Raw genomic sequence first — 11779 nt, forward strand, 5'->3', positions numbered from 1 at the left:
ATGTTTTGTATGCCTGTACTGTATGTGCGTGCACAATAATGGAGATCAATGTTTTTTGTATGCCTGTATGTGCGTGCACAATAATGTAGATCAATGTTTTGTTATCACAAACCCCAAGTTTAAGCTTGTGTTTTGTTTCTTCTCAAACATGCAACAGATGGGGGTGGGGATAAGGGGGGTTGGAGTCTCTGGACTCATCTTTCAAACTTGTTGTTTAGCTCCCAGTTTCTCTTATCAGAGTAAAAAAAACATAAGATGGGTCCTGGTGGTTCAATCATATCAAAAAATTTGAATTTCCATTACATTTTACCAAAACTGCTTTACCTAAATTCTGACCTTTTGACTGGTTTCCTAAGTAATTGTCATTTGAAACTTTAGAAGCTAATTAATATCAGGCCAGAAAATGACGACGAGCATCCCCTGTGCGGGCAAATGGCATTGAATTTTACATTGTTCTAAACATTTTTACACTGTTCTGTGTTATGCTGGGAAAGACTAAAATGCAAAACAATGATTTAAAAGCCGGTGTTAATGGAATTTGGCAAAAGGTTTAACAGCAAATGCAATTTTTGTACCTAAATCATTCTGGATCAATGGTCCATTTGTCTCTGAGGCTGAGGCATGCAGCATCTTAGCAACCGTTTTGATTCCCAGTTCAGTAGGCAGGCAGAATCTCTCCATCTCTCCCCCCTACCCCTCCCCTTCTTTTTACTCCCACTCTCCTGCGTGTGTGGCTGCAGTGAATCGACTCGTCTCCAGGGTGTACCACAGACTGCAGTGAAGGAGAAGGGCAGGGCTGCCGCTACTGCTACTGCTCCTGCTGTTGTGTAAAGAATGTGTTGATACAAGATGGTTCATCAGGAGAAGTGCATTTACCAGGTGAGAGAATTGTTTGTACATTCCAGTGGCAGTGCTTGTGTATGTTTGCTGTGTACTGGATGTAATTCAGAAAGATGTGTTCGCTAAAGGACATTGATTTAGCCATGTCATTGTATTGACTCTTTTTTTAAGGTGCTATACGCGCTGCATATGGTCATATGGCCATGGTCAAACATGATCAAGAATGCTAAATAGGAGTCTTTGTGTAAATGTTTATTTTCCAGTTCGGAACTTTAGAAGCATGCTATTTATATCTGTAAAGGAAGGCTTATTATTTTCATAAATAGGATGAATTGGTTAGTTAACTGTATCAAATGTAGGACATCAAACAGATTATTTTTCTTATGGCATTTCAGATGAGACAAAAACAAATACTCTACACATGCATTGATTGTAGTGTTTATTCTCAGATTATCTCTTCTTTATCTATATAGTGCTGGAAAAATTAACCTAGGTGGCTTGTGGCCTATTCTGTCTGTTTCTAGACTAGACACCCCAGGGAGTTGTTGACGTGACTGATGACGTTACAGAACTGAAGCTTATCTTGTGATGCATCACACAGAATGAGTTGGCATTAAGAAAAAGTAGAAGGGGAAGGCAGCAATAAGAAATGAGAACTGAGTGTTTTAAATGCCATCTTGAGTCATTGTTTACATGGGGCAGCTAAAAATTCCCACACTCTAGGTATGCACTTAAGGGTTAGGAAGGGAAAGGAGGAACATGAAGATCATAATATGATTATGTTTTCAGATTTGGTTTTGTTGTGTGATCAACAAACTATTCATGTGATTCACACTCCACCATATTATTTATAGGGAGGCTAAAAAATATTATATAACCTTCAAACCTTTTTCAGGCTTGAACACAATACCTCCGTGTGTTTGTGTGTGTGTGTGTGTGTGTGTGTGTGTGTGTGTGTGTGTGTGTGCGCAATGCTTCAGGCTTGCTCTGCTCTTTCTCCTTTCATTATGGATCACTGAATCAGCAATAATTTCATTTCCAGGATAAAGACAGACTCTGTTAAACCTCTACATAAATTCCCTTTTAAGTATTTCTGTCCCTGTGTTCATGTACAGTAGCTCTCTCAATGAGCTTCTGTTTATATTATATGATGATTCTAGACTGGACCATCATCTGTTTGGACACCATCATACATATTTATTTATTTTCACATGCTTTATGGCAGCTCTTCTTAGTGAGAAAACGTACTTACAGAAGCAGGTAGACAGGTAGTCAGGGATTCAGAGGCTGATGTGGTTTTCTTGTTCTGATTACTTATTAAACAGGCCCAGAGAAATGAGAGGGAGTCCATCAGGCAGAAGCTGGCCCTGGGCAGTTTCTATGACGACGGACCAGTCATCTACACAGGCAGCACCAAGAACTCTCCATCTTCACGGTAGGTTTGTTTGAAGGGTGTTAAATGGTAAAAAATAGAATATAGGTTAGTGTCAGTGGTTTTGAATTTGGTCCATATGCAGAGTGAGGGTATAACATATAATCAGTTTGAAGTGATGTAATGCTTCTTGCCCACCAGGAGACAGAACAGTACAATGTCAGCTAATTTATTATGTTTTGTGTTATTGGATGTATCATGTATGTGTGCATGTTTATATACAAGGCAGTTCATCCCTATCCATACCTATCCATAGGCTGTTAGCTAGCACTCTAATTGACTGTTGTCAACTGAAACCTTAGATTAAGAGGCAGGAACCTTCTTGGCAGACAAGTTTCATCTCATTCTGAAAAGGAAATCCCAGAACATATGAAGAATAATAAGTAGAAAAAAGGAGGAAAATTAAGGGGAAACCACAGACGGCAAATAATGCATTCAAGCAGTTAATATCTGGCATCAAGCCACAACTGAAAGATTTGTCAATAATCTATTTTCATGATGCTTATAAAAAAAATAAACGCTTGTGTGCATGGACACACACACACACACACACACACACACACACACACCTTATATGAGCATGACAAGCCCTGTGTGAGAGACTCATTAAGGTAGGTGTGTGTGTGTGTGTGTGTGTGTGTGTGTGTGGGCAGTGACAACTGTGCATGAATCAGAGGAAATGTAACTGTGAATGTGGTCAGTGAAGAGCAAGAAGAAGCATGCTTTATGTTTGCTTGACTGATCTTACACATACATCCAGTGGTTTGTGGCTGCAACCACAAGCCTCCATCTGGAATTTCTAAAAGAAAGAATTTCCAGTACTCCCACTGTTGCAAAGGGAAACCATTGTGGTTCTGAACAAACCAATAAATCACGAAAGTTGGTCTACTGATAAACAAATGATTTCGAACAATTTCCACAAATGCAATTGTGTCATCATGCCATTTACAAAAAACGTCTGCGATCGGTAGGGTACTCTAAAAACATAACTTCAGCACAGCTGGCACATACAGATGTTTGCTAGCTTGCTAACTCATGTTTTTTGGTGATACAGTTGGTAATCTAATACTATGAAAGTCTTTTTTAAATTAATCAGATGGTTCGAGCTAGCCCACAGAACTACTAGCAAGTGTGAATGGCCAGAGTGTTACTTCATCATCTGGCACCAAAATAAATATAAAGAGCAAGCGTGATACATTTCCACATAATGTCTCTTTAATCTCTAGATCATATTTACCATTTCAGTTACAATTGCTCTCCATAATAACTTCTCTGAGCATGTAACCTCAATTGCAAAATCATGTCGGTTCACCCTATACAACATTACGAAGATCAGAAGTTACCTAACACAAGATGCAACACAACTTCTTGTAGCCTACAGGCAAGGTTATTTCAAAACTGGACTATTGCTATTCATTATTAGCTGGCCTGCCTGCCTGCCTCTGTAGTGAGACCATTGCAGTTGATTCAGAATGCTGCAGCACGCCTGGTCTTTAATCAGCCAAAGAGGACACATGTAACTCTTTAGTTATTATTCATTGGCTTCCTATGGCAGCCAGAATTAAATTCAAATCTCTCACTCTGGCCTAAAGGACACTGGGTCTGCTCCCTGCTACTTTAATTCCATGATCCAGCTCTACATCCCTAATCGCCCACTGCAGTCTTCACCTAATTAATTTATTTTCAGTTATATTTTTGTTATTTATGTTTTTTGTTTATTTTCATTATTGATATTTGATATTGTAATGATTGTTATTATTATTACTATTTTGCTTAATGTAGGCTTATCAACTTTTAAAAACTATTTATTGTTCATTTTAACTATTGTAATGTTTCTGTAAGTAGCTTTAGACAAAATACCATAACCGTCCATAACCATAATAAACTGAACCTCCAGTGCAAATGTACAGTAATAATGTAATGCATAGTTCCTATCTTTGTACGAAAGATTCAGAGCCTTATTTGGTTCTTCAGACTCATGGTTCTTGAAATGGCATATTCTCATTTGGATTGAATAATTGATGGCTGTCACTCAAAGCTCTTTGCTGTCTGACTTAAAAACCAACTCCAAGATGGGTGTTTTTCAAACAACAGAGAACTAGTTTTAAGCAAAACCAAGGATCCATTGTCAACAGAGGGTATTGCGTGCATAACTGGACTGTGGAACAGCATGCCCACTCCAGTTCACAGGGAAAAACAACTATTTTTGGTGCCAGCTCTGAACCAACTTTTCACGTTCCAAACTGACTTATTTTTGGTTGAAATGCAAACAGTTTAGCATCTGGGGTGTAAACCAGAACAGAGATGGTTCTCTGTTGGTGGGAATGGGCCTAGATGTGAAGTAGCCTTTAGCTATCATGATAAGAACACCGCTTGGTGATTTCATATCGTTGTCTAATCTGTGAGTGTTGTGATGTGATGTTCGAACAGGTACCAGAATGGGGTGAATTTGCAGGTGTGTTTTGTGAATGACAGCAGCAGTGATAAGGACAGTGATGCCGAGGACAGCAGAACAGAGACCAGCCTGGACACCCCACTGTCACCTGTGGTAAAGAGCTGATATAATGTAGTTTGATGATTGTGTTATAATATAATAGAGTATTCTGATAGTTTGTATACAACTTTGGTCAACCCAATGTTCAAGTGACTGAAAATGGAGAGAGAACTTTTCCTCCCATGTCCCCAACAGAGCAAGCAGAGCTCCTCGCTGTCAGACCGGGACACGGGTGAGGAGGACTCGGACCCATTGGAGGAGTCGGAGTTCTGGAGGCTGCAGAGGCGGCTGCAGGAGGAGGCCCGAGTGGCGCTGGCGCTGGCCCGGCCCATGGCCCGCATGCAGGTGGAGGTGGAGCGGCACATACAGCTGCATCGCAGATCCCCTGTGGCCGACTTGGTGAGTCCCACCGTCACCATCACTACGACCACTGTAAATCGGACTTGTGATTTGTGTGTTTTAATATGCTAATTTTAAGTAATTTACATGCTCTGTCATGTCTTAGCCTTTCACACATGAGCCTTTCTCAAACTAAAGACCTTGTTAAGATCAGTTCACTGAAGAATGAGCAGTTGCTGGTTGACCCTACATTAAGAGGTGTTCATTTATGCATTCAGCAGATAAACATGCCTTAATAGTGAGTATTTCCCACAAATTCAATCACTAATTCAGATTATGCTCCTGCATAATGAGATAAAATTGGGATTTCAACAAGAAATTTCAAAAACGCTGTAGAGGTGGTGGTAGACATGGGCCAAGCTTGCTGTCTTGTTCTGCAAATGTATTCAAGTCACAAGTATAAGTAAACTTTGGCTGTGACAGGCTTTGGTCAGAGACAATGTTAAGGATTCACTGAGGATTACAAATTTTACCACCACTACTACTGAAAATGTGTGGGTGATATTTGAATTTGTAAAATATGTTGTATAGTATATTGTATGTATAGTATATTACAAATACAAATACAAATATGTCGTATAGTATATTGTATGTATAGTATATTACAATAAAGCCTATTAGGCCTAAAAAAACTACACAGGTTATTATATTCAACTCCTTTATATTATAGATGAGGAAAGTAGCCTCTATACACAAGACTGGACCATAGAGAGGGGGTGACATACAAATGCTGTCATGAGAGGCACAATGGTGTTGTAAGCCCCCCACGTCGTCTTCCAAGCAGCGCTGCATGGAAGGCACTAGGTTTAGGCAAGGGTTAAGGTTAGGGTTAGGTGCCTTGAAGTTATATAGTATATAAGTATAAGTATATATACTTTTTTGATCCCGTGAGGGAAATTTGGTCTCTGCATTTAACCCAATCGGTGAATTAGTGAAACACAAACAGCACACAGTGAGGTGAAGCACACACTAATCCCGGCGCAGTGAGCTGCCTACTACAACGGCGGCGCTCGGGGAGCAGTGAGGGGTTAGGTGCCTTGCTCAAGGGCACTTCAGCCGCGGCCCACTGGTCGGGGCTCGAACTGGCAACCCTCCGGTTACAAGTCCAGAGTGCTAACCAGTGGGCCACGGCTGCCCACAAGTCAACGGTGGGGGCCTTAAAACGCCATTGAGCTCATGAGAGACTTAGACAAAGATTTACCAACTCCATGATGAGACTGTAGAAGATTTAACAGATGATGATGATGAAGTAATGCTTTATATTGAATGAGAATGTTTAGTTTCCATGAATATTCAGTGGCATTTACTTTGACAGTCATGTATGTCCATTGAATGATGTAGGGGCTTTTTGAACATCCTAAAAATCATTGTAGTCTTTCAAAGTCATTCATTTGTGAGACGGAATGCATTTCCAGTAATTTCAGAAATCCCCTCACATTTAGAAGACCGATTTACTCACAATCTAGGTACTTTACTCTTCTTTCCATCAATATTGAACAATGACTGAGCATTTGGCATAGGTGAACCTGCAAAACCTGAAGTCATCATTTGCCATTTCATTTATAGCCTTTGTCATCCTTGTCGCAAACCATGAAGGATCTAATTCAAAGTGTGTGTGTGTGTGTGTGTGTGTGTGTGTGTGTGTGTGTGTGTGTGTGTGTGTGTGTGTGTGTGTGTGTGTGTGTGTGTGTGTGTGTGTGTGTCTGTGTGTGTGTGTGTGTGTGTGCATGAGCGTGTGTGTGAGCGGGCGTGTGCGTGTTTGCGTGTGCGTGTATGCGTGTGTGTGTGTGTGTGTGTGTGTGTTCACTGTAGCTTCCCCACCTGCCTCACATCAGTGAGAGTCTGATGAAGAGAACCCTGAGGCCTGGCGACATGAGAGACATGAGCCTGGGGCAGTTACAGGTCATCACCAATGACCTGCACTCACAGATTCAAAGTAAGCTACTCATATTAACGGAAACAAAAGAAAGTACACAGTAATGTTTTTTTTTTTACAGAACAGTGACCATGACTGCATTAGCCAGTAATTCATTATATAGTGTGAGAAAATGTTATGAGAGGTGGAACATTCAGAGAGCCTTTGTATTGTATTTTTGTCCATCTGGAGTAATCTAATCCAGGCCAGTGCAGGTCTCAGAACCTAACCTCCATATCACCTCATGCAGACCGACTGTGTGGTAGCATAGCTCTGTGGTGTTTCAGGTCTGAATGAGGAGCTGGTAGAGTTGCTACTGCTGAGGGATGAGCTTCATGTGGAGCAGGATGCCATGCTGGTGGATGTGGAGGACCTGACCAGGTACGAGGCAGTGCATCACACATGTTGCACAAGAACTTAATACAACAATGGGAAACACTACTGTTTGTCTCATCAGTTTAAAACATTCTAGGTGAGGTGCTGAATAAGGCAAATGTTTTCGACACGGTGGTCTGTTCACAGAAATTAATGCACGGTCAGGGCAGCAGTTTTCAGATTACATTAGTTTTCAGATTACATTATGTGCTTACATAATTGCAAAAGGGTTCTTGACTGTTGTAGAAAGAAATGGTTGATCTTTAATGGAATATCTACATTGCCCATTATCAGCAACCATTCATCCAATGTTCCAAAGGCACATTCTGTTTACTAATCTGATATCATTTTAAAAAGCTAACTGAGAAAACATTGGATGGAGAACCCTTTTGCAATTATGTAAGCGCAAAATGTAATCTGAAAACTGCTGCCCTGATTAAAAAACAATGCAACTGATCTCAGCTGGTATTCTGTCTATAATGGAGTGGACTGGAAATACGGACATTTCTTAGTGACCCCAAACTTTTCACTGGTAGTGTGTGTGTGTGTGTGTGTGTGTGTGTGTGTGTGTGTGTGTGTGTGTGTGTATTTATACTCCAAGGGTGTCAATAAATGTGAAGGGTGCTGTATAAGATGGACTTCAAAGTCTCTGTGGTGTTATTTGTTCTGTTAACAGGCATGCTCAGCAGAGACACATGCCAGAGAAAGCCCTCTCCAAATGAAACAGTCTTGCCCCAATCCTCCCGTACAAAACCCAGACCCAGGTGACTGGATGGATGGATGGATGGATGGATGAATGGATGCAGTGTCTTCATGCTAGGCTATATATAGTGCCAGTTATCACTACAGATGTCTATAAATCAGTCCTTGCACATGTCAAACATAGTGGGAGTGTATTCTATTTAATATGAGCACCATGAGCTTACATGCATGTCTGCATTGTGGCTGATTATTGTGCTCCTCTGTGAAGGGCCACAGGGCCTCAGTATAACATATTGTGATGTTTAGGAGATACAGTCAGTTACTGATGAGCATAGATGGTTGCAGTTGGTGATAATAAGGGCTCCATCATCATTCAATCACTATTAAATATGTTGAATTCTGTTGTCTATCTATCGTCAGACATAGTAAATTATTTGCCTGGCATAGGGGAATGGGGCAAAAGGGTATTAATACAGTGCCATCTCGAGTGATTGTATTTGAATGAAGTAAATACTGTCAATGTATAATTTTCTGGCAAATGGAGCAATATAGTTTGATATGCAGCACAGCAAAGTATAAATCTATTGATTTCTTCCTTTATTCACAGAGTAAATTGCCTCATCATTTATAATGTCATTACATATGGCAATAATTGTTTTAACGTCCCTTATTTTTTGTATTGTATATATTTTTGGCCGTTTAGGGGTGATTAATATGTCCGATTCGTAAATAAAGGCTTTTGTGCAGACTAATACGACTGATCACTTTTGTTCTTCAACTTAAAGTTCTTCAAGTTTACTGCCATGGCCTTGTTTTGTTTTACTGAATCTATCACAATGTCAGTTAATCCTGAAACTAAGATGCATATGAAGGCGTTTAGGCAGACAGGCCTACTTCAGGAGATGGCCTATTGTGGGACAATGTCAGAAAGGAATTGGCTCGTCACGTATCCCCCTGATTTCATGCCCCTGTGCATGAACCCCATCTAAAAGTGAAAGGACATGATTATCGATTTGTATTATTCAGTCTGAGCGAGACTGTGCAATTACCCCACTAACCTCAGCAGACTTCAAACCGTGTGCCACAAATGGACACACGTACGTTATTTCCGTTTCACTCATTTTGTTAGAAATGTTTTCAGTTTTAAATAATTTCAGTAACCTCAAGGAATTAACATTGCAGTGAGGTTAAGTAAGATGCTTTCAATTTTGCAACTCAAATGGTAGTCCAGGGGAAGTCCCTACATCCGACAATATATAGGCTATGTTAACGCCACAACAATCAAGTTTATGACAATACAGGCTGCTGCATATTTTCAACATACCAGGGATCATCAACCAGTGTAAGTGTATTTTGTTTAATTATTTGTGTATCTATTTATTTAGTTATTTATCATTCTGATTGGTTTACATGTCTATGTCCTATAGAATATACAGCACCCTCCAAAATTATTGGCACCTCTGCTAAAGTTGACTAAAAACCGGTATAAAAAAAATCTTTTGGCGATTTATTGTAATTTTACAATGAAAACAATGAGGGAAAATCCAGACTGGGAGGGAAGAAAATTTATTTTGAGAAAAAGGAAAATCACGTAAAATAAATAAATAAACTTAAGTAAATAAGTAAATAAATATTTTTAACAAAACACGTCGCTCACAATTATTGCCACCCCTGCTTGTAATACCTTCTTAAGCCTCCCTTTGCCAATAAAACAGCTTGTAATATTCTCCTATGACACCCCATAAAGTTGGAGAATACAAAGCAAGGGTTTAAGACCATTCATCTTTACAAAATCTCCCCAGATCGTCCAGATTCCTAGGTACAAATTTGTGCAGTCTCTTCTTTGACTCTTTGGCACTGTTTTTCTATGGAGTTTAGATCAGGGGACTAAGATGGCAATGGCCAAAGCTTGATTTTGTGTTCAGCAAAGCATATTTTTTTTATCTGGATGTTTGTTTTGGTTCATTGACCTGATGAATGATCCAATCATGACCCACTTTTAGTGCCTTGGCAGAGATTGACAGATTTCCTTTGAAAATGTTCAGGATTGTCTTGGGTTCCCAAGGCCTTTGGGAATGAAATCAGCTCCACAATATCACAGCCCTTCCACCATAATTCTCATTATGCATGAGGTTATTTTCAGTAGTCATTCTTATTATATGTACGCCAAACACACCTAAAGTGTTTCTAGCCAAAGAGCGCAATTTTCATTTCATCTGACAATAGACCACACTTTCAGACAAAGTCACTTTATTTTCATACCTTAGTGAAAAAGAAAGCCATGAACTATTTTTGAAAGTTCACAGACACTCTAATTAACTTAAATAAGTTGAAATAGGAAAATGCTTTGTATTTGTTTGTGTCAAATTTTGTATATACAATTTTTCTAGGGGTGCCAATAATTGTGAGCAAAGTGTTTCTTTATTTCTTTATGAGATTTTACTTTTTCTCAGAATATTTTTCCGTTAGTTTTTGTTTTGCATGAAATTAAATGTTGCAGAATCACGATTCACACCATAGCTGGTAAGCCTAAGGCAAGGCCTAAAACACTTTATACAGATTTTTCCAGACATCAAATGGAGAAATAAATGGGGAATTTACATCCAGTACCTGACCCCTTGGGGAGGTGGGTGGTGACTGTTGAGTTCTATAAGGGACTGCTCATTGGTTAAGCTGGTTGGCCTGCTCACTTCAGTAAATATCGCTAAATGGCCCTCAATTTAAGCACTGTCACCTAAATTCCTTAGCTTTTTTAGGCATTTGTTCCATCGCATCTTCCTCCTCCTCCTCCTCCTCCTCCTCCTCAGCAGAACTATTCACAGTCTCTAGTTCTATCTCTCAATTCTGCCTTATGATTATCCTCATTTTGATCACAAGTGCATATGTCTGAAGAGTGTTCAGGGATCTCTATCATGCTCATTCTCTCGCTCTTTATTCATCTTTCAGTTGTCATAAAATGAGCTAACTGTGATACCCCGAAGGGCAATAAATGGTTGTACTGTCATAATGTGCATACCTGTACATGATAACATCTCTTTTTGCAGTGTATATTAGCATATCTCCCTGTTTGAAACTACATTTTCAATACTACACAGAATACCCATTGACCAAATTTTATACCCTAATCTGGCAACGTATCTTGTGGGATACATACATTTCAAAGTTAAACTAACTCCACAAACACAGTTAGGCTTTTTTTTTTCTTTATCAATATATTTAGACAATAGTCATAATCAGTTATATGAGTTAATATGACTGATTTATTGAAAATAACTATGATTTATATATAATTACTCACCACTTGCTTAGCATGTGCGCTACCGCTGGCAGCCATTTTGATTTCTGACCAAGCTAACTACATAATGACAAACAACCTGAACCAAGTCATGTATCCTAGAGGCTGATAACAGACAGGACTTTTGATCAATCATAATTTGATTTAGAATTTGTTTTTAGAAATGCCCCCCACAGGATGTTAAAAAGTATGTATCTCCTAGTGCACGTTGCCTGTTTAAGGTTATTAACTGTATATACATATGAACAGTCAGTTTAGGCCATTTTGTGTTTTAGGCATAATGTGGGTTCTCCTTGCAACCTTGATTTGGCACTCGACTGGTAGCCC

The 11779-nt window shown here is 39.5% G+C and overlaps 1 protein-coding gene across 2 annotated transcripts; it reads left to right on the forward strand.

Annotated features, from left to right (window-relative positions):
- Window positions 1-710: 710 nt before the first annotated feature.
- Window positions 711-8909, forward strand: LOC121724989 (schwannomin-interacting protein 1-like). Of its 2 annotated transcripts, none has more exons than XM_042112040.1 (7): window positions 711-879; window positions 2166-2275; window positions 4748-4820; window positions 4962-5165; window positions 6978-7101; window positions 7368-7461; window positions 8132-8909. In XM_042112040.1, exons 1-7 carry the CDS (start codon window positions 850-852, stop codon window positions 8175-8177), a joined length of 681 nt encoding a protein of 226 aa, XP_041967974.1. In that variant the 5' UTR covers window positions 711-849; the 3' UTR covers window positions 8178-8909. The 2 variants fall into 2 exon arrangements, with proteins under 2 accessions (XP_041967974.1, XP_041967964.1); XM_042112030.1 differs by having other exon boundaries at window positions 717-879; window positions 4703-4820.
- The last annotated feature ends 2870 nt before the right edge of the window (window positions 8910-11779 follow it).

The sequence above is a fragment of the Alosa sapidissima genome, chromosome 1 (genome assembly GCF_018492685.1).
Source record: "Alosa sapidissima isolate fAloSap1 chromosome 1, fAloSap1.pri, whole genome shotgun sequence".
Taxonomy (NCBI): domain Eukaryota; kingdom Metazoa; phylum Chordata; class Actinopteri; order Clupeiformes; family Clupeidae; genus Alosa; species Alosa sapidissima.

What these genes read in the sequence shown, in the direction of transcription:
- LOC121724989 (XM_042112030.1), top strand. Translation starts at nt 850, where the DNA reads ATGGTTCATCAGGAGAAGTGCATTTACCAG. An exon ending in AAGAACTCTCCATCTTCACG is followed by an intron (nt 2,276 to 4,702) that starts GTAGGTTTGTTT and finishes ATGTTCGAACAG; the next exon opens with GTACCAGAATGGGGTGAATT. An exon ending in GATCCCCTGTGGCCGACTTG is followed by an intron (nt 5,166 to 6,977) that starts GTGAGTCCCACC and finishes TGTTCACTGTAG; the next exon opens with CTTCCCCACCTGCCTCACAT.